The sequence below is a fragment of the Pleurodeles waltl genome, chromosome 3_1 (assembly GCF_031143425.1).
Source record: "Pleurodeles waltl isolate 20211129_DDA chromosome 3_1, aPleWal1.hap1.20221129, whole genome shotgun sequence".
In the NCBI taxonomy this organism is placed as follows: Eukaryota; Metazoa; Chordata; class Amphibia; order Caudata; family Salamandridae; genus Pleurodeles; species Pleurodeles waltl.
This window is the reverse complement of record NC_090440.1, coordinates 847,943,158-847,962,983: the sequence shown is the minus strand read 5'-3', so window position 1 is coordinate 847,962,983 and position 19,826 is coordinate 847,943,158. Positions and strand designations below refer to the sequence as shown.

The window sequence follows — 19,826 nt, the reverse complement described above, 5'->3', positions numbered from 1 at the left end:
ATGCCAAACAGCCACGCAACATTTCCCTATTTAGGGAGGCACAATCATTTGACCAGATGGAAATCCATAGCATAAGGGGCGCAATCTTAATCCCATCCTCATCGAACTCTAAATTCAATTCCTCTTGTAGGCAAAACCCGGAGATATTCTGCGCCATGCCCAATAACCTTCTGCAGAAGCGATTTTCCACTATCTGCGGGGCTGTGCTACCCGAATAGCCCCAGAGTGGTCCCCCATACATAAGAACCAGGAGGCATTTACGTCTATACACCTCAAACAGAGGCTGTATAGGTTTATTACCCACTCTTAAGGCAAACTCAAAAGTAGCTCCTATAGTGGTGTTAAAACGCGCACATCACCTTGAAATGCAGGGCTTCCATGTTCCTTTTTCATCAAAAATTACCCCTAGATAAGGAAATTCCTGCACATGGCTGGTGATTTGGTCATTGATCTTCAAAGCGCCCACTTTGCTCACTGGCTTGCCACAGACCATAAAAACTGACTTACTGCTGTTAACCTCTAAATCTAAATCTAAATCAGACATAAAATCACCATACGCCTTAACCATCTCGCAGAGACCATTCATAGTATGGGCCAGAAGCACTGCATCATCCGCATATATCAGGGCTGAAAAAGTTTTCCATTTATTATAGGAACATCCTTACATCTTTCCACCAGGAAATTGTGCAAACCATTTGTATATAAAAGAAACAGGTTGGGGGGCCAAAACACACCCCTGTCTCACACCTCTTAAAATTAAAACATTCCATACATTCCCCATGAGTCCCATAACTAACGGTTGGGTTTGTTCGCAAGTGTAAGTATCAGAGCAATTCCACAATTTGGAGCTCCATATCCATCAATGTTAAACATTCCCATAACTTGCTGCGGTTTACTTTGTCAAAAGCACAGCTAAGATCCATAAAAGCAAGATACAGAGTACCCTTCTTCGCCTGCATGTATTTACCGATCAACATGAGCAAATTCAAACATTGCTCCTGAGTCCCCAGTCTTTCCCTAAAACCATACTGCACCTTACTCAGCATATCATGCTCTCTCATCCGTTCCTGAATACGACATATAACAATTTGTCACAATATTTTCACCAAGGTGTCTGACAGTGAGATTGGGCGGTAGGATTTGGGATCACTCCGGTTTCCTTTTTTGAACAAAGGGACGATACATGCAGATTTCCAGGAGGAAGGGATTCCTGCACTCATTGCTGCATTTAAGACATTAAGCATTATAGACGTCCACAACTGAGGATCACTTTTATATAGGTCCATTGGGATTGCATCTGGGCCCGGCGCTTTGTGGCTTGAGCTATCCTGCATAACCCCCAACACCTCATCAAGTGTAAATCCGATGGCCAAATTTAAGGTATAACCTGCCAGCTCATCCATCAGGGGGAATATTACAGCCCAGCCCTACTTATGTTTCTGCCTCAAAGATACCACTGTTAACTAGTTTCCAGAACACGCTTGAGTTTTTAGTGTGTGACGCACGCTCCAAATCCTCCCAAGCCTGCTCCTTGAGCTGCTCCTTGAGCTGCTGTTTACTTTCCTTCAGAACAGATTTATACTGAGCCCCCACACTACTCACATGGGCATAATCCTTAGGCTGTGCCTTCAATGCCCTCTTCAGGGTTTTCCTCGCCACATAACAGGGTTTGCTAAACCATCCTCCCTGATACTTAGGAATTGCCTCTTCATTTTTGGTCATGAATTCCTTGATGGTGTCATTTACTTTATTTGCAGCATCAATCACTTCAGCCAAAAGAATCCCTATTACCTAATTTAAATTTTGGCTCACCACCCTCTTCACTACCTGTGGGATGCTCACCTGTCTCCAACCAATTCTCCTGCCCTGATCCTTTATTCTCAAACCTACTAGCCCACCAATCACCGATGTGCACATATTGCATGGAAAGTTTAGGGAGACCATGAGGGGGTTGTGATCACTAAAGTACTGCCTTTTCACCTCTTCGTGCTGGACCAGATTTCTCACTGAAGGGGACACAAAGATATAATCAATTATCGACCCAGCCCGTCTCCCCACAAACATTGGTACCTGATTTTTCACATGCAGATTCCAGGTGAAACGTATTCTGCAAACCCAGGCTCAGTAACCCCTTAATAAGGGATTTTTCCCTCGCATCCTGTATATCCTCAGGTGCAGGCACACCATAATCCCACTCAAAAGGATTCTCAACAGTGTAATAGTCCCCTATCTTTGCATTGAATTCTCCAGATACAATTGCATGGAATTCCATACCACAGGCCTGCAATCTCCCCTTCAATATCTGCAACGCCGAGAAAAGGGACCTGATTTGGCAACCAGAATCACATACTGCACTGTAGAAGTTTACCAGAAGGACATTATACTTATTTGGGAATACCACCCAAATGATGAAGAGACCTTGATGACCACTGATGATTAATCTGACACGCTCTAGCAATCTTGTAGATGCGAACCAGGGTGACAAAACCAAGTTCTGGGCAACAACCAGGCACCCGTTCAGCCAGAACGGCAAATCTTTGAAATCCATTGCATACCACCGCACCTTCTGAGCAGGTTTCCTGAAGTAAAATAAAATCATAGCCTGAAATAAACTTTACCCATTGCCCATCTTGCAGTTTAGCGCCATAACCTGCCACATTCCAAGAGATTAGCTGAGTCAGGGAAGACACCTCATCCAATCCTCCCAGACCTGGGGTTGTAATAGGGAACCTCCATGAAACTACCTTATCGTTTACCTCCAGTGTTAACGGATGCACCCGCTCATACCGTCAATCATTCTCCCCCAGGTCCGAGAGTGCAATAAATCTATTTTCCACTGTAAGTGGTTGCCGACCCTCCTGAAGTTTTGAAGGATCCTGGCTCAGAAACCATCTAAGGGCCGGGTGTGCCTATAAAATAAGCCTAAAGGGGCCATACCAATCTTTTCACTTGCCTGGGGAACAGTGTATCGTGACAAGAGCTGACATTGGGCTAGACCTGGGTAGCTACAGTTCACTTTAATACAGTCCCCTTGTCCTTCCTTTTACAGGGGCCTACCCACCCAATCCTTCTAACAAATTAAATATATCCATAATGTCCTTGCAGTGAAAATCACAGTTTTTACTTAGCCAATGTCCTGTCTCATTCTTTAGCTGTTCAGTGCATTTGCTTACACCTGAGAGTAATGGCGGAACATTTGTAAGTATTACCACATAGGGGGCACAGTCAGGTGGAAACTTCAAATGGGCAAGTGGGAGCCATTACAACAGTGCAAAGTTTTACCCCTCCTCCGCTCGTGAACCGTTACTGCATTTTCTTCAGTCTAGCTCACGGATCTCCCGCTAATACCATTTCTACTAGATTCCCCTGCAGTTCTACAGGAATTTTCCTCGGCCGTCTTTACATGCTTTACAAGGTTGCCTGTATTTGGATGGTGCGAGGACTGCTGGGTAACACTTTCCTGAATTGCTGGGTATTTGTCCAGCGGGGTTTCCTTTTCCAGGATGGGGCCATAACATTCAAGATCCAAAGTCCAGCACTTTTCTGGTGCTGTACTGCCACCCCCCCCATGGAAAACAACAGGGAAACTGCTGCTTCCAAGGCCTGCAATTTCTCCTTTACCGGCAACAGGCATGCCTCAACAATCTCCTTGAATTTTACCAAGAGGTTCTCAAAGCTGAGGACTTGAAACTGACTTCCTGGGTACCTTCCTGGGTACCAGAGCAGTTCAGATTTTCAGAAAGTGCCACTTTGGGTTTTCTCTCAGGTTTCTTCTGAGGTTTTCTCCTCTTGAGTGGAGGGCTACAACAGCCATGAGGGGAGTCAGACAAAGTCCCCTTGCCCTTTCTTGTGGGATCCTCCACGGAATTATTTCTAGCTGCTGCCAGGGGTGATTTAAGCAATTCTACCTGATGTACCACAGGCCAACCATCTTCATTATCAGAAAGCTCATAAACCTCATCATTGGCTGACGCTCGCTGCCAGTCACTCATTTCCAATGAAAGGCTTCTCTTTGCCAAATCTAACTCCTTTGAGACTACCCCGACCGCTCGGGCTAGAAAGGAGTCTAAAGTTGAATTTGGTGGCCCCTTACTGATTGTTCACCCTTCTGCAGAGTGCTCTTCCTTCCCATCCTGCCAATTTATCCAGCAACCGATTTCCACCTAATGCACTTCTCAAGCGCTAGACAGTTACAGCTTTGGGAGGGTGAGTCAGAAACCCCCCCTCCAGCTATGATTTGATAGAGATATTCGAACTTAGCACTCACCCTGCTTTTGCTAGATGTCAGAGGAGAGGCCCAGCCTCTTTCAGCTGCTGATGGGCATGGATGGGTCTGCCCTTGGCCCAGGCACGCCCGTGCACGTCCCAGGCTGTGGAGTGCTCCCAGGCACTTTGTAGCACTTGTTGATGTCTAGTGTGAGCAGCTGTGGCAAGGAATGGCCGCCTCCTGGGGCCAGAGAGCAGGCTGGGAGGTGTAGTCCCCCCTTGAGAGTCTAGCAAGTTCTGGGCTGCGGAGTGCTCCCAGGCGCTTTATAGCACTTGTTGATGTCGCATGTGAGCAGCAGTGCCAAAGAATGGCCGCCTCCTGGTGCCAGAGAGCAGTCTGGGATGTGTAGTCCCCCCTTGAGAGTCTAGCACGTCCCGCGCTGTGGGGTGCTCCAAGGCGCTTTATAGTGCTCGTTGATGTTGAATGTGAGCAGCTGTGGCAAGGAATGGTCGCCTCCAGGAGCCAGAGAGCAGTCTGGGAGATGTAGTCCCCCCTTGAGAGTCTACCCGTTTTATACATCATAATTAGTTCTCTTAAAAAAATAACAAGATGATCTCCAATTTATAGGTTTTGGAGACCACAATAATGCACAACTAAGAGGGGGGAGAAAAAGGTGTCCTAATTAAAGTATCCAGTTGTGTGGACAAAGCAGACGCTCTTCTTAGCTCTAATTCTCTGCTGGCATATCCTGCTCACTGCAGGTTTTGCGTGCAGTGACTAAAGGCACTGATAAGACTGCACGTTGATAGTAGCTTAGTGCTAACGAATCATTGATTCGAATTGAAAGCTATTCTCTTCCCATCTCTGAAAATATTACACACCAGTGCAGGCACCATCTGCTCATTCTCCGAACCACTGCCCTCCTAGTGCCTGCAGGACCATTCTGGAGACTGACCTGTCATGTTCTGCCAGTAATTTTCTCACTCATTTAAAGCTGAATTACTGTTGGCAAAGGAGTATGTGCATTTCAGATGGACCCATTCCCTCAAGCGCACCGCTAATCACAAATATTTTCATTTTATCTCCATGATCTTAAGCATAATATACATGCAGGTCATGTGTGAATATGCAAGAATAGAAAGCCCAGGCTCACTCTGTCTAAAGCAGGTGCTTTGCTAGCCTCTAATAGCTGCAAGGGGATTTGAACAGCTGTCCACAAGGGCCCAATGTTTGCTCTTTATCCCTGAGTTCAGCACTCTTAACTGGCACAGGATTACGAGCCTCAATGGGTACCAGGGTCTCACATCTCAGACGATCACAGACACAGCATGTGCAGTGACAGTGAAACTGCATTTTCACTGTCTCTCCAGCGTGTCTCGCATTGACTCTGTAGAGGGCCTTCTGTAATGGGGCAAAGGGCAGTGTTGAACCTCTTGGTCAATTTTCTATTGTGAGAATTTAAGAGGATATTTAGGGTGTTGTTTGAGAGATTAATTGGCAGAGAATACGAGCACATTTCTCGATGATCAGTAAACAGCTGCCGAATGGCAGGAAATGTAAACATGAATTTTACCCTACCGTAGAATTGTCTGGAAGAATCCAGTGCCTCCATTGTAGGCCATATGACACTTTTCCCTGGAGTCTGTAAGTATATGTTAGGCCTTCCAAAGCGTTTACATATAGGCCTGAATTCTCCCCCTTCATCCCCTATCCTCTTAACACAACTACTTTGCTTTCCTTAACGTACCAGATCACTGCTACATTAGATTCAATGTCACCCCTTCATGCCCCACACCACCAATGCCTTTTATGCCAAGGCAGGCACCTTTCCTACTCACACATTCTGCCTGCCTCAGACACCGCATTGCAATCCATTGCAGCCCACTGTCTTCCCAATAATATTGGTCATCAATGCCATCGTCTTGAACCTCACCTGGTTTATAAGATTTCAAAAGAAATGACCTCACCCTTCACACCATTTATGACCTTAGTAGCAATACCGTTCTCTTTGATCCCCGTTACTTTGGCAAATTAAGCTATAGTGGTGCACCATCTTTTCACCAGGCTGAGATTAGACACCTATAGGATTATCCCGATTTCTCTGCCTCTTGACTTTGACCGGTTTCAGAGAAACTGTAAAAACATAACGTACATTTTAACGTGCATGCCTATGGGCTTAATACCAGATGATTATTGTTACCCAACTCAATGTTACAAATGTATCTATTTTAAGAGAGTTAAATGCTATTTGATTCTACCAGGATTTGAACACTTGAGTATGGGGTCTAACGCAGATCTTTGACTTAGCTCCACCACACCTGCAGTGATATTAACATTTGTTGACCCTTAGTTAAAGACTTCCCATTTCTTACTACCCACAATGCCAGTGTGCATAGCCAGCCACCGTGCTGGCTTCCTCACTCCATCTGTATCCAGGAGGGGGAACCTGTACTGTTGAAAAGTGAGCCCTCAATCTCTCCCTGCTGATGTTTGACATCTCTGCATCCTCTTCTAGTCCATGTGCAAAGGGCTGTAGCTATGAATGAAGGGAGACATCTTGTTCGAGTGTATTAAATGGCTAACATTATTTGTACCTTTTATCTGTTCTAAATGCAGGTGTCCTCTGAGCCATCGATGGGCACATATGTGTTCCAAGGATTTGTGCGTGGCAAAGGGTTTGGACAGTTCGGCCTCCAGAGACTTGGTGGGTGTTGTTTTTTTAGCGTCAAAGTATTGTTAATATAAATTAAACATCTTTTCTACATTTTTGTCACAACATTTGTGATTCTTCGAAATATAGTTTCTTCCAGAATATGACATGCAAGAAACCAATGTAATCATCTCTGTGGTACGCTCTCCTGGGGAACTTTGTGGGATCCTGAACAGCTAAATAGGAATAATAATTTACTTGAAATATCTTAATACCAGTTTGAAATCATGGGGTATCGAGGCACTTTACATTAAACCATGAGCTATTAAGGTACCTTACATTTTAACATTTCCAGATTGTTAAAATGCGATGCTTCAAGTAATAAAAATACAGGGAATTCCAAGATGAGATGGGAGCCTTAGAGATTACATTGCATCCAGGGTAAGGTTGCCTTAAAATGAGGGGTTTTAAAGAAGAGCATGTTTCTAATCCTCAGTCCTCTTAATCGACTGAACATGGCCACAATATTGGCAAGGAAAGGCAGCTTTGATCGTGGATGACCTAATGAGTCTATCCTCGTGCAGATAATTACAAGCTCCCCCATCGCCAGTCTCCCCAAAACCGGGCAGAGGGCAGAAACCCCTCTCCAATATGGTGGAGTAGGCTTGAGTGTGTCCCCAGTCTTGTAGACGGTAGGATGCTGAGGGAAAGCAGCAGTGGAAACGGACCACAGGGTTTAGATCCGGGTCATATAAGAAGGAAATCACCAGGGCATATAAAATACCCATGATAGATTAAGTGGAGGCAGGATGACCTAGTTAATAATGCTACAATGGGCTTTAAATACAACAGCGGGTGCTTGAGGTGTCAGGGGGGCAAGTAGTGTCTGATAAGCGGACTACAGGCATGCAAGGAAACCCCAGGAAGTTGCCATACATGGCAGACCAGCAGGATGCTACGAGTTCAACACTGACGATAGCATGCAGGAGAATAGTATTTGCCTTTCAGCTTGAATAATTCATCAGCATGACACATGCTATAATGAATTTCTGTGGTTATAAGTTGTAAAAGGGCACATGCCTTTAGGCGGACTCCCAATTCAGAGGAGAGTATACCATATTGCCAAGTAGAAAGAATATACATATATATTCATGTAAAGCAGCAATTATAGCATCAACTTGGATATAATCACTACTTTAACTGATTTATAGGAGGTATGGTGTAAATTGAGAAAAACAAACAATGCATCTTTCAATCACCAATGGTGCTGTATCACCTGAAGGAAATACATATCTGAGCCATAAACTGTGTTGGATAGCAAAGCACCTTTAGGAGAAAGTGACATTTCTTCCAGCCTCTTCACCTGTTAGGGACCCCATATAATCTGGAGGGTAACACCATTGATAGGAAGGGTAAAGTGGGTCACACAGAATTTCCAGTAGGAATTCACAATTAAGAGACCGTTCCCGGTAAAGCCTTAACCATTCATTTTAAAGGTCATGGAAAGGAGCCACTTTGGAAACAGAAATCAGAGGAGCCACTGTAAGAAACTGGGGGCCTCATTTACAAAGCCCGTGGTGCAGGGCAGCACAGCAAATGACTTTCCGTGCCCCCCTTCACCACCAGGAAAGAGCATGAATGCGCCGTATCTAACACGTACAGCACATTTCTGTCCTCTCCCCTGTGCTGGCGCACAAATTGCTGCCGTGAGCCATAGTAGGCACCATTGGGCCATGGTGTAAGGGTGTCTGCATTATGGGGATGATTGTTTTTGTGCAGGAAGAGATACCTTCCTGCATAAAAACAATCACAAGAGGTGTTTTCCTATTTCTATGTGTGCTGCAAAACGCAGCACACATAGGAAGAGTCAAAAACATGGAGAAATAAAGCTATTTCTCCCTATTGCATCACTGTAACGCCACTCCTGAGGTGGCGTAGAAATCTGAAGCATTCCCAGACTTGTAAATCTGGGAATGCATCAGATTCCTTTGGATTACATGGGTATTGCGTGGGAACACCCCAAGCAACACCCATGGAACGCCCCTTTCACGCAGTGTTCTGCGTAAATGTGGTCCTATGTGACTTTGCATGGCCTTGTAGGTATAGGCTGGTACACTGCGCTACCGGAGCATTAAAAAAATGATGCTCTGGTGGTACAGTGTGCAGCTAGGGTCTCGTAAATGAGGCTCTAAGTTGTTATTTGGGGTTTGTGACTAGCCACCACAAGGAACAACCACAACCTTTGTCTGGGTGAACCTTCAAAGTTAATAAATTAACCTGAGTTATCATACAGAGCAGACAGCCTTAATTTAGGGCAATGAGTAAAGTAACTTCCCCAGCAACCAAGGCTAAAAATATCCCCACCCTGAAATGTCGATAGTCGCGCAGTGCGCACCTGCGTCATTACAGTAAAAATGAAAGTAAAATGAGCCAATTGGCTCATTTGCTTTTATTTTCTTCAGTCCCCGGGGGCATATCTCAGCCCCCTGAGCACCAATTTCAATGGGAGAGGTATTGTTGCAAAAGGGAGAATCTCCCCTTTTCCTAGTAGATTCCCTGGTGGATCCCCATGCAGGGATCCACTCTACTAAACAACTAGGGAGGGAGGAGTGGCCCCTCCAGCAAGGGCTTTCACTCCCCCTTATTTTATTTGTTTATAATTCAGTCTTTCTTCCCCCCTTGGGTGGCAGGTGGGGGCAATGGCCTTTAATCTGACCCACCCACTAGCCACCAGGGACTTTTTTGTTTATTTAGAAAATGGTGGGGGCTGCCCAGAATGGGCAAGGCAACCCCCCCACCCACCTGCAAAAATAGGAACAGTCTTTCTGTCCCCTGGGGGAAGATGGGGGTTACTACCCCCAATTTGCTCCCCAGGGGGCAGAAAGCCCACTAAACATCAGGTATTTTATTTATTATAAAAGAGGGATGGGCGTTTTGCAGAATGGGGAAGACAATGCCTTCACCCCCAAAAGTAGGCACAGTCTTTCTGCCCCCCCCCAGGGGACAGATGGAGGTTATTACCCCCAATGTGCCCCCCTGAAAGCCCATTAGGGACCAAAGATTATTTTTTAGAACAGTCATGGGGTGGGACTGCCCAGAACGGGCACAGCAGTACCACCATCCCACTAAAAAATAGACACAATCTTTCCACAAGGGGCAGATTTGGCGTAATTATCCCCAATCCATCCCAAAGGGGGGCAGAAAGCCCACTAGACACCAGGATTTTTTTTTATAAACGAGGGGTGGGGGCCACCCCCTTGGGCATGGCCATTTCCACACCCCACATAAATGGATACCGAAGTCTTTCTGCGCGCCCTGGGAACTTTGTGGCTCCTGCAGATTCCAGAACTTTCCATCACAGAAATATGAGAAAAATTTTTTTATATTGAAGGTTTGCAAGGGATTCTGGGTAACAGAACCTGGTGAGAGACACAAAAATCACCCCATCCTAGATTCCCCTGGGTGTTTAGTTTAAAAAAATGTATAGGTTTGCTAGGTTTCCCTAGGTGCCGGCAGAGGTAGGGCCCAAAATCCACAGCTAGACACATTGCGAAAAAGGGTCCGTTTTCAGTGCAAAAATGTGGTGTCCATGTTTTTGGGCTGTTTCCTGTTGCAGGCACTAGGCTTACCCAAACAAATGAGGTACCATTTTTATCGGGAGACTTGGGAAAATGCTGGGTGGAAGGAAGTTTGTGGCTCCCCTCATATTCCAGAACTCTCCATCACAGAAATGTGTGGAAAATGTGCTTTTCTGACAAATTCTAAGGTTTGCATGGGATCCTCGGTAACAGGACCTAGTGAGAGCCACAAAAGTCACCCCATCCTGGATTCCCATAGGTGTCTGGTTTAAAAAAATGTGCGGGTTTGCTAGATTTCCCTATATGTTGGCGGAGCTTGGTCCCAAAATCCACAGCTAGGCACATGGCAAAAAAGGGTCAGCTTTCAGTGGAAAATGTGATGTGTTCATGTTGCGTTTTGTCTAGGGCACTAGGCCTACCCACACAGGTGCAGTACCTTTTTTAGCTGGAGACTTAGAAGAACACAGAATAGTAGAACAAGTGTTATTGCCAATTGTGTTTGTCTGCAGTTGCACCTTTCAAATGTAAGACAGTGTGAAAAAAAATAAGTAATTTTGAAATGCCATATCATTCACATGCTAGAATGGTTAACCACAAGTTCATATATGTGCAAATAACTACTGCTTCTAAACTTCATACCTTGTTCCCATTTTGGAAATACATAGGTTTCCTTGATACTTATTTTTCACTCTTTATACCAAATGAATTGCTGCATAGCCTGTACACATTGTGAGGTGCAGCTCAGGTTATTGGCTCGGGGCACCTCAGGCTCTCGATTAACCTACAAGCCCTATATATCCCAGCAACCAAAAGGGTGCAGCAGATGCAACGGTATATTGCTTTTGAGAATCTACCATAGTTAGAGGAAGTTACAGATAAAAATGTAGACACAAATGGCATTTTTTTTTTTTTTAACTCAATTTCAATATGTTTTCATTTCAACTGTTACTTTCTATAAGAAAACTTTGAAGGATCTACACAAATGACCCCTTTGCTAAATTCAGAATTGTATCTATTCTTCAGAAATGTATAGCTTTCCAGGATCCACTATTGGTTTCACAACCATTTCTACCACTAACTGGAAGAAGGTTGAAGGCACACAAAATAGGAAAAAATGGCTATGTCCCAGTAAAATGCCAAAACTGTGTCAAAACGTGGTTTCCTGACTCAAGTCTGCCTGTTTCTGAAAGCTGGGGAGATGGTGATTTTAGCACTGCAAACCCTTCATAGATGCTATTTGCGGGGAAAAAATCAGATGCTTTGTTCTGCAGCACCTTTTTCAAATTTTTCCCCCAAAAACTAAATTTAGCTGTATTTTGGCAATTTTTTTGTTCCCCACCAGGGGAATACATAAATCCTGGGTGCATTTAGAATTTCCAGGATGTTGGAAAAAGAGATGCAAATTTGTTTTAGATACGTTATGTGGACAGAAAGTTATGCGCAAACCACCCCAAATAGCAAAAAAAAGGCTTAGCACAAGAGGGGAGTGGGAAGGCCTAGCAGCAAAGGGGTTAACAGGAGGTTATATTTATGATCTTTGGAGTTCACTTCTTTGTCCTGCGTGACAAGAGAGAGCAGGGCCAATCCTTCAGGGCTCTTCTCGGTCACTGACAGCGGGCTCAATTATCTTCTCGTCTTCCTCAGGTCCTGGAGTGCTCTGAAGTGGGTGCCTTGAGGTGTCACATTTGTGCCTGGCACAAGTTAGTGGGTGGGAATGACTGGTGGTCACACTCTAAACAATGTATAGGTTCCCGGGGCCAACAATACCCATATTGGGTATTTTCAAGATGATGAAATCTTCTGACACATTAAACCTGGGCTCTGAGGGCTAGGGACTTGTGTGGGGGCAGTACTATAGTATTCATTTGTACTCCCACATCTAATAATAAAATGCCATTTTGGGGCAATCACTCTACCCACAATAAACCCAGGAAAAGATGTCTGGAAGAACAAAAGTAGGGTTTTCCAGCAACCATACCCAAGTATTGTTTTTGCATCTTGTTTCCCTTCCTTCTAAGTGCTCCCCCAGTGTTATATGTGAACCAGAGAGACCTGTGAAGCAGGTTTTCATATTGACGTCAGATGTAACATTGCAATGTCAACAAGGATGCTCACAGCCATACCTTGCATATTATGTCAGATTCAAAGGAGTTATCGCCGCTCATTCAGGTCAGCCTATTGTCTGCTCCTGGGAAGCACTTCTCACCTATTCAGATGCTAATTACTAGCTGTCAAAAGTGGGACAGCAACTGCAAGTTTAGCATCTAGGAACTTCAGGCAGGGAAAGGTAACTTTCTATAAGCTTCTTTTCCTTAATATATATTCAAATGCGACTCCACCATTCAACTAGATTTTCAACACCTAAGAAAAATAGTTGGTTAATTATTTTTTTAGATGGTCCCATTCCCAAGATAACATATTAGGTTTCCTAATCTGTACTCTGGTTTTCTGCTATGCCTGCCATGGTAAAAAATAGTTTTTGAAAAGATATGTTAACATTACATTTGTGCATGTCCTACTTTTTATGCCATGCACTCTGCCTTGTGGACTACAAGGCCTACAGACTGCCTTTTTAATGTTTAAAAGGGAGGTTTTGACTTATGAAAAGGGTTTATTTTGACAAGCTGGATTGTATTTCTTACACTCCTACAGTCAGGATACCCAGGGTCTGCCTGAAGCTCTGTTTGCTCTACCACTGTAATGGATGGCACAATAGATGCTACAGTCCACCTGGGTACACTCTGTACCATGTACTAATGGCTTAAGGTAAGTTAAATTGACCAATTAGGAATATGCTAATTCTACTATGTTTAAATGGAAAGCACAAGCAGCTTACTTCTGGTTAGCAGGGATAAAGGCACAGAGTTCTAAAGCCAGTAAAATTATAAGGTCAATCATACAAAGTGAAAAAATAGTGATGACCATGTACAAAAGTCAGATTTCCTGCAGTCATTAAGGGGGGATTTTGTTAAGCTACTGTTTTTTAATGCTTCATTGAATGTAATGACTTTTTATTTTTATTTTTTGCAGATCTGCGGGCGAAAGACACAGACTCGATAGGACATCACTTCACGTCCAACAGCAGCTCAGTGGCTGCTGCCATCCTTGTGCCTTTCATTGCCCTGATCATTGCAGGGTTTGTGCTTTATCTTTACAAACACAGGTAGGTCCTGCCAATACCCTGTCCACATTCCCTAGCTGAACCTTTCCACATTCACTATGCAATCCTTTCATATACTCCATAATACTAAGGAGTCTCACCCTTCTAAGGCCACTATCTCCCTCATTGCTCTAGTCACCTCTGCCATATTCCTTAGACCACCCTCTCACACATTTCCTTGACTATCCACTCCAACATTCTCAAGTTTTGCTTCTCAGTCATTTTCCCTGTTCCCCAGTGTCCCTCTCTCCCACCTTCTTAAGTCAGACATTCCCTAGTTCACCATCATCCATATTTTCAAGATTGCCCTCTCCTGGACCACTGCCTCTTTGTATTTACCAGGGACTAAAAGGGGTAATGTTTTGAAGAACTCAGCAGCAGCTGACTTTGGGGTAGGTTAGCTTAAACCTGGGTCTTTTTCACAGAGTAAAAAGCTTAATAAAGCCTATGACCATGAAAGTTCTTGGACAAGATGATTTAGAATGAAGCCAGTGCCCCATAATTGTTCCAAAGTGTAGAACAACATAATACATTAATAAATGAATTAACGAATAAGGAAACCTCATTAGAGCAGCAATCTTTGTTGAATCACCAGCAGGTGCTGCTTGAGGGAATGAGACAGGTCATATGGTTCTCAATAGGTTGGGTTTCAGTCTTCTTCTAAAGGCTTGCAGATGTCACCATTAATATGCATTAATATGCATGCAGGAAATGAGTTCCACAATTCAGAGTTCCTCGGAAACTGCTCCCCTCTTTCAGCTGCAGCATTTTTTGAGGTCTCCGAATAGATTTTATTGGTGAAGTACATAAAGCACCCAGAATATAGTTTTATGTTTTGTTTAAGATGTGGTAAAGGTGACTAAGTATTTAGGTGTTAACAGCTAACAAAATTAGGGCCTCATTTACGAGGCCCTTGTGCCACCGGAGTGTCATTTATAGCGATGCTCCGGTGGAGCTGTACCCTGCTCCATATTTGCAAGGCAGCGTAAAGCCAGTTTTATGCCTTAACACCGCCTTGTGAATATGGGTCGCCCCACACAGCTTTCTGAGGCAAAGGGGCATGCAATGGGTGTTGCTGTGGGCATACCCATGCAGCACCTATTGCTTTTTGACGCTGCCCCAGATTTACGAGACATCGTAAACCTGAGGCAGTGCCAGAAACTAGCTCCTTCCCAGGGGTGGCATTAGAGTGGCGCAATGAGGCGGAATACTTTTATTTCTCCTCCTTTGTTTGCTCTTTCTATGGGTGCTGTAGTCTGCAGCGCACATAGAAGGAGCAAATCACCATTATTGATTGTTTATGTTCAGAAAGGTGGCTTTTTCTGTACATAAACAAAAACCCCGCAATGCAGGCATCTTTGCACTATGGCGCAAGGGTGCCTAAGTTGGCGCTAGGCAGCTGATTTAGTGCCGATGCAGGGGTAAACACAGGGATGTGCTGTATTCTTGAAAATACCGGATGCAGCTCGGCGAAGCAATATTGCTTGTGGCACCGCACTGTGCCATTTCCTAATAAATGAGGTCCTTAGTACCCTAAGGGTTGTAATCAGTGGTATTTTCCTAATCACTCATTGTGTGGCAGAACTATGACAAAACCAAGCAAACCAGTTACATATCACATGAACACATTATCACAGAGATCTTTCTGTAATGTTCCTTCTCTCAGTTAGAATAAAGGCAAGAGTGTGGAAACTATGGAAGAGGAGCTGCACCCTATTGGACATGTAATTACCATGAAAATCTGTTTCAAAGTCTCAGTCAATTCTATGCTTATCTGGTCATCACTATCAGTGGGGAAGCCCCCCTTGGGTTCACAAGTCCTGCATGTGATCTCCACCTCTCTCCCTGTTCTCCAATAAGTAGCACCGATGTCCTGTTCATCACCTGCTTTCTCCAGCTACATTATTTCTCTCATGTCCGGTCTCCTTTCTCCACCCACTTTTTTGTTGTTAAAGCTGCCCATTATACCCTTGTCCTTCCCTTCATGCTGTTCCATGTGTCTTGACATCCAGCTTATGTTTCATTCTACCTCCTGAATATGTGCCCCACTTCCTCCACTGTTCAGTCTCCCTGAATTCCTATTTCCCTGTTGAGTAATTGCCCCACCTCCTCCCCGCAGCAATTCATTTTCACCACGGACCTCCTGTCCAGTCTTTTGCTCCTCTACATCCTGCCCTGTCAAATCTTTCTCTAGCCTCTTCTTCTCCACATGTTCATTCTTCTCATCCTCCTTTGTCCTTTTTTTTTTTTGCAATCTATCCTGAACACATTCATTCTCTTCCTCTCTTTTTTTTCTTCCTTGCGCTCTTCCCTACTTCCTACCTTCAATACCTTATTTCAGCCATACTGTGCCATCATTTCTCCCCCATTTGGCAATCCCACTTCAAAATTTCCCTTTTCTCTTGTCATGTTCATTCCTTGGCACCCAAATGAAATGGATGACGTCATATGAGACAGCGTGGATTTCATGTCATAAAATACCTGTTGCAAAAGTATATGTCAACACGAGGGCACGCCAAGCAGATGTAACAATTGCAGAACCCTAGGGCAAACAAAGCCCTAGCTCTACAGTAAAGGTTCTGAGTTTCTAGGCTCTAACACCATTGTAGCTAGCTACCATGGAGAGCTCTACCACAGAGACTTTAAATCAACCTTTACAAAATTTTACAGCACGGAACCACCCCTGATCAGCATGCCTTTTTAGAGAAACTGGAAGGCTAGACTATGTTTAGCTTTTGATGTCCAAATGCTCTTCTTGGCTTATCAAAAGTAGCAAAATTGATAAATGTCTGACGTTGAGCCTCTAGTTGAGCATGAGACCTAAACCAATATTCCTGGAGCCACCCTCCAAATTGGCTTGTTGACACCTCCAAGTATAACAGGGTTCCCTTCTTCTCTTCCAGGAGGAGACCTAAAGTCCCATTCAATGGCTTTGTCGGTCATGAGAACACGAATGGAAGAGCTACGTTTGAAAATCCAATGTATGACCGGAATGTACAACCCACAGAAATCGTGGCCAACGAGACAGAGTTTACAGTGAGCACTGTGTGCACAGCTGTATAGCCCTCGCCCCGTATGTGGTAAGTTGTGTGAGAGAATGCTCAGTGATACTGCTGTGGTGGGGAAAAGAAGTAAAGCATTCACCCAAAATGTGTTAAGACTGCGTGTGATTAAGTATTGGAGGGCTGTAGAGAGCTGCAAGTCAGTCTTGCAATGTACGTTAAATATGTGATGGATCCTGGTATTTCTAAAGAATGGATTACTGACTGAAGTGTTGTTTTATTAATAATGTACCATTTGAATTACGTATCACTTAATTTAGAGTTTGGTTGAGAGGCAGTCTTAGTGTAAATTGGTGAGACTCTGGCTTTGACAAACTCATGTTCCCCTGCTCTTTTTGGCTTGGCAACCTGTCTGTAGAGGCACCAGGAGACAGTGACAGTCATTCCACATTCACATGACCTAAGGTGAACTTAGGTAGATAAAATGAATAATGACCCCCCATGTGCGGTAGACAGTTCCCTGTATGTCAGGCCCATTACTTTGGCTTTTGGTTATTGAAAACAAAAACATGTGCCAAGCAGACAGTTTACACATGGCGCCCAGTCCGCAAACTTCACTGCTGTGAAAGAAGCAGCCACCGTGGACATCATGACTCTCTTACGATGTATGGTAGGTGTTTTTGTGAAAGTTTATTCACAATGTGGGATGTAATGATCATCTGTCACTCTTACCATGTTGTGTCTGCGTATTTGTGTCTATGCCATCTAACAGCACTTTTGCCATGAAGAAGTGAGCATTTCAAGTCAAGTCAAAAATTGCGTTATTCAATTTGAACAATGCAAATCAAAAAAGTACATAAGAACATACATTTCATTATGGCATAGAAAAAGCAAACATGTTAAAATAGACCACAGATAAAACATAGCACCTCAACATCTTGGCTTTAAGACTCCAGATAAAAACTCGGATACGTAAAAACACACATTCGCGGTGGCTAGAAATTGCAAATATAATTAAGCAGGCCACACTTGATCAAAATTCATCAGCAGCAAAAGTGGGTGGATAAAATTATATGACAGTGTATTGAATTGAGGACAAATAAAAACAATATTCAAAGTATCTAGAATAGAGACTGAGGGCCTCATTGCGATTTCAGCAGACGGAAAAGCCTGTCCGCTGAAATTCCGACGGGAAGGTTGCCACCATTGTGGCTCCCCGCTGGGCCCATTATGAGTTTCCCGCTGGGTCAGCGGCGGAAACCTCAGTTTCTGCCCACTGGCCTAGAGGGAAATGGCCTACAGCATTGTCTCCATCTTGTAATAGAGCCAGGAGCAATGCTGTAGTGCGCAGGGTGCACCATCATCCTTGCAATATGTGAATATTGCAATAGTGCTGGCCGGGAGGGGTGGGGGTGCCTGGGCTGCACTGCCCATGCAAAGTTGCTGGCAGAGAGCAAAGTCATAATCACCAGGGCAGCGCTGCTTGCAGTGCTGCCTTGGTGGATTAGGACTGCCATGACCGCCAGGCCGCTTGGAACGACTAATCCTGGCAGTCTGACTACGGCACGACTGCTGCGGTCATAATATGGTGCGTGGACTGCCGTATTGGCGGCAGTCATACCACTACCGTGAACCTGGCGGTCATGAGACCGCCAGGTCCGTAATGAGGGCCTGGGTGACAGGTGCATACAGGAGACTCAGAAGTCTTGTGCCATCCAAACATCAGCTAGAGGAACAGATTCAATCTGAAGTAGGTAAAATGTCTTCTACAATGACATGAAATATCTAAAGTCAGATAAAAATCCATAATGCTTGTAGACTTGACCATATAATAATGGGTCAGTGAACTCTTTCAAAGGGCTAGAACTTCCCTTTTTGCACAAAATTAGTGTTTAACCCACAAAATATCTGCTTTCCCAATCCAGGCTGGATCAAGAAAAAGTTTGAGTCCTCCAAGGTCTGAGTATACTTAATATAATGCAACCAAGGTATACAACTCTGACTATCCAGACTCAAACAATCCCTTAAAACGAGTCGATTATAGGAGAGTTCAACTTTCAACTAGTCATGTGCAATCCCTGTGGGAGTGCTTTGATGAACCTGTTACCCCCGCCTTCAAAAGTTATTGTCAGCAACATGGGTAGATATACAAGTTGTGTAACCCCAGATCTTGCACCCAAGACTTACACTGGGAATACATTTCGCTTTGTAAATATCAATGGCTGACTTTATGTTGGTGCATCCCAGGTGGCTAGAGAAATCCCTTATGCCATGTGCAACTCTATTGAAAGACTGTAAGTTTATGGTAATCAGTGTGCTCCACTCCAACTGAGAGTCAGATAGAATACACAACTATTGAAAATTATCAACTCTACTATTGTGATGGTCAATAATCATATGTTTTCTGGTTTTAACTCTGTATGGACCAATCACCATAATGTGCGATTCGGAAAAATTAGTCTTCAAATTCAGACTATCCATCAAGTTGACAAAATGATCTAGTACATGCTGCAGACCATTAGCAGTGCGCACAATTAAAACTGTGTCATCCGCACAAAGCAGCACAGGCACAGATTTGAACCCAATCAGTGGAACATCCTGGCATTGCACAATTAAAAAGGTATCTAGCCGATTAACATACAGAATGAAAAGAAAAGGTGCTAATACACAGCCCTCTTACACTCTTCTCCTCAACTTAAAGTGCGTCATGCACTCCCCATTGGTGCCATATCTCACAGAGGCCATACACCCCTCATGCAAATTATGCAGAAAAATGACCAGTGACATCTCAGCCTCCATGGACCTGAGCTCAGCCCAGAGCTTAGCTCTATTACAGTGTCAACAGCAGTGCTGAGGTCCATAAAGGCCAAGTGAGTAGCTCCCTTTTTAGCTTTCGTATATTTGCTGATAAGCAAATATAAATTCAGGTGTTGTACTGTCGTCCCCAGCACTGGTCTAAATCCATATTGTAAATCTGAAAGGATATTATGCTCAGCTGCCCGGGCTGTTAAACGATTCAGCAGTACCCGGCCAATGATTTTAACTTCTGCATCTACTAGGGATATGGGCCTGTAACAAGCAGGGTCAGCTCTATTCCTTTTTTTAAAAACTGGGACAATCACTGATTAATGCCATGAGAGGCTTAGGTCATCAGGTCGCAGCATTTGAATGTGACAAAATTATAGGGGCCCAGAGATCAATACCAGAGTTTGAATAAATCCCCACGAAC

At 44.1% G+C, this 19,826-nt stretch overlaps 1 protein-coding gene across 1 annotated transcript in view; it reads left to right on the top strand.

Annotated features, from left to right (window-relative positions):
* Positions 1 to 19,826, top strand: part of CSMD2 (CUB and Sushi multiple domains 2) — a 1,417,205-nt gene that overhangs the window by 1,381,924 nt on the left and 15,455 nt on the right. The window contains exons 68-70 of the mRNA XM_069223779.1: positions 6,824 to 6,911; positions 13,466 to 13,598; positions 16,499 to 16,675. Of these exons, the coding sequence (XP_069079880.1) occupies positions 6,824 to 6,911; positions 13,466 to 13,598; positions 16,499 to 16,658 (381 nt within the window). The 3' untranslated portion in view covers positions 16,659 to 16,675. The remainder of the gene's footprint in view (positions 1 to 6,823; positions 6,912 to 13,465; positions 13,599 to 16,498; positions 16,676 to 19,826) is intronic.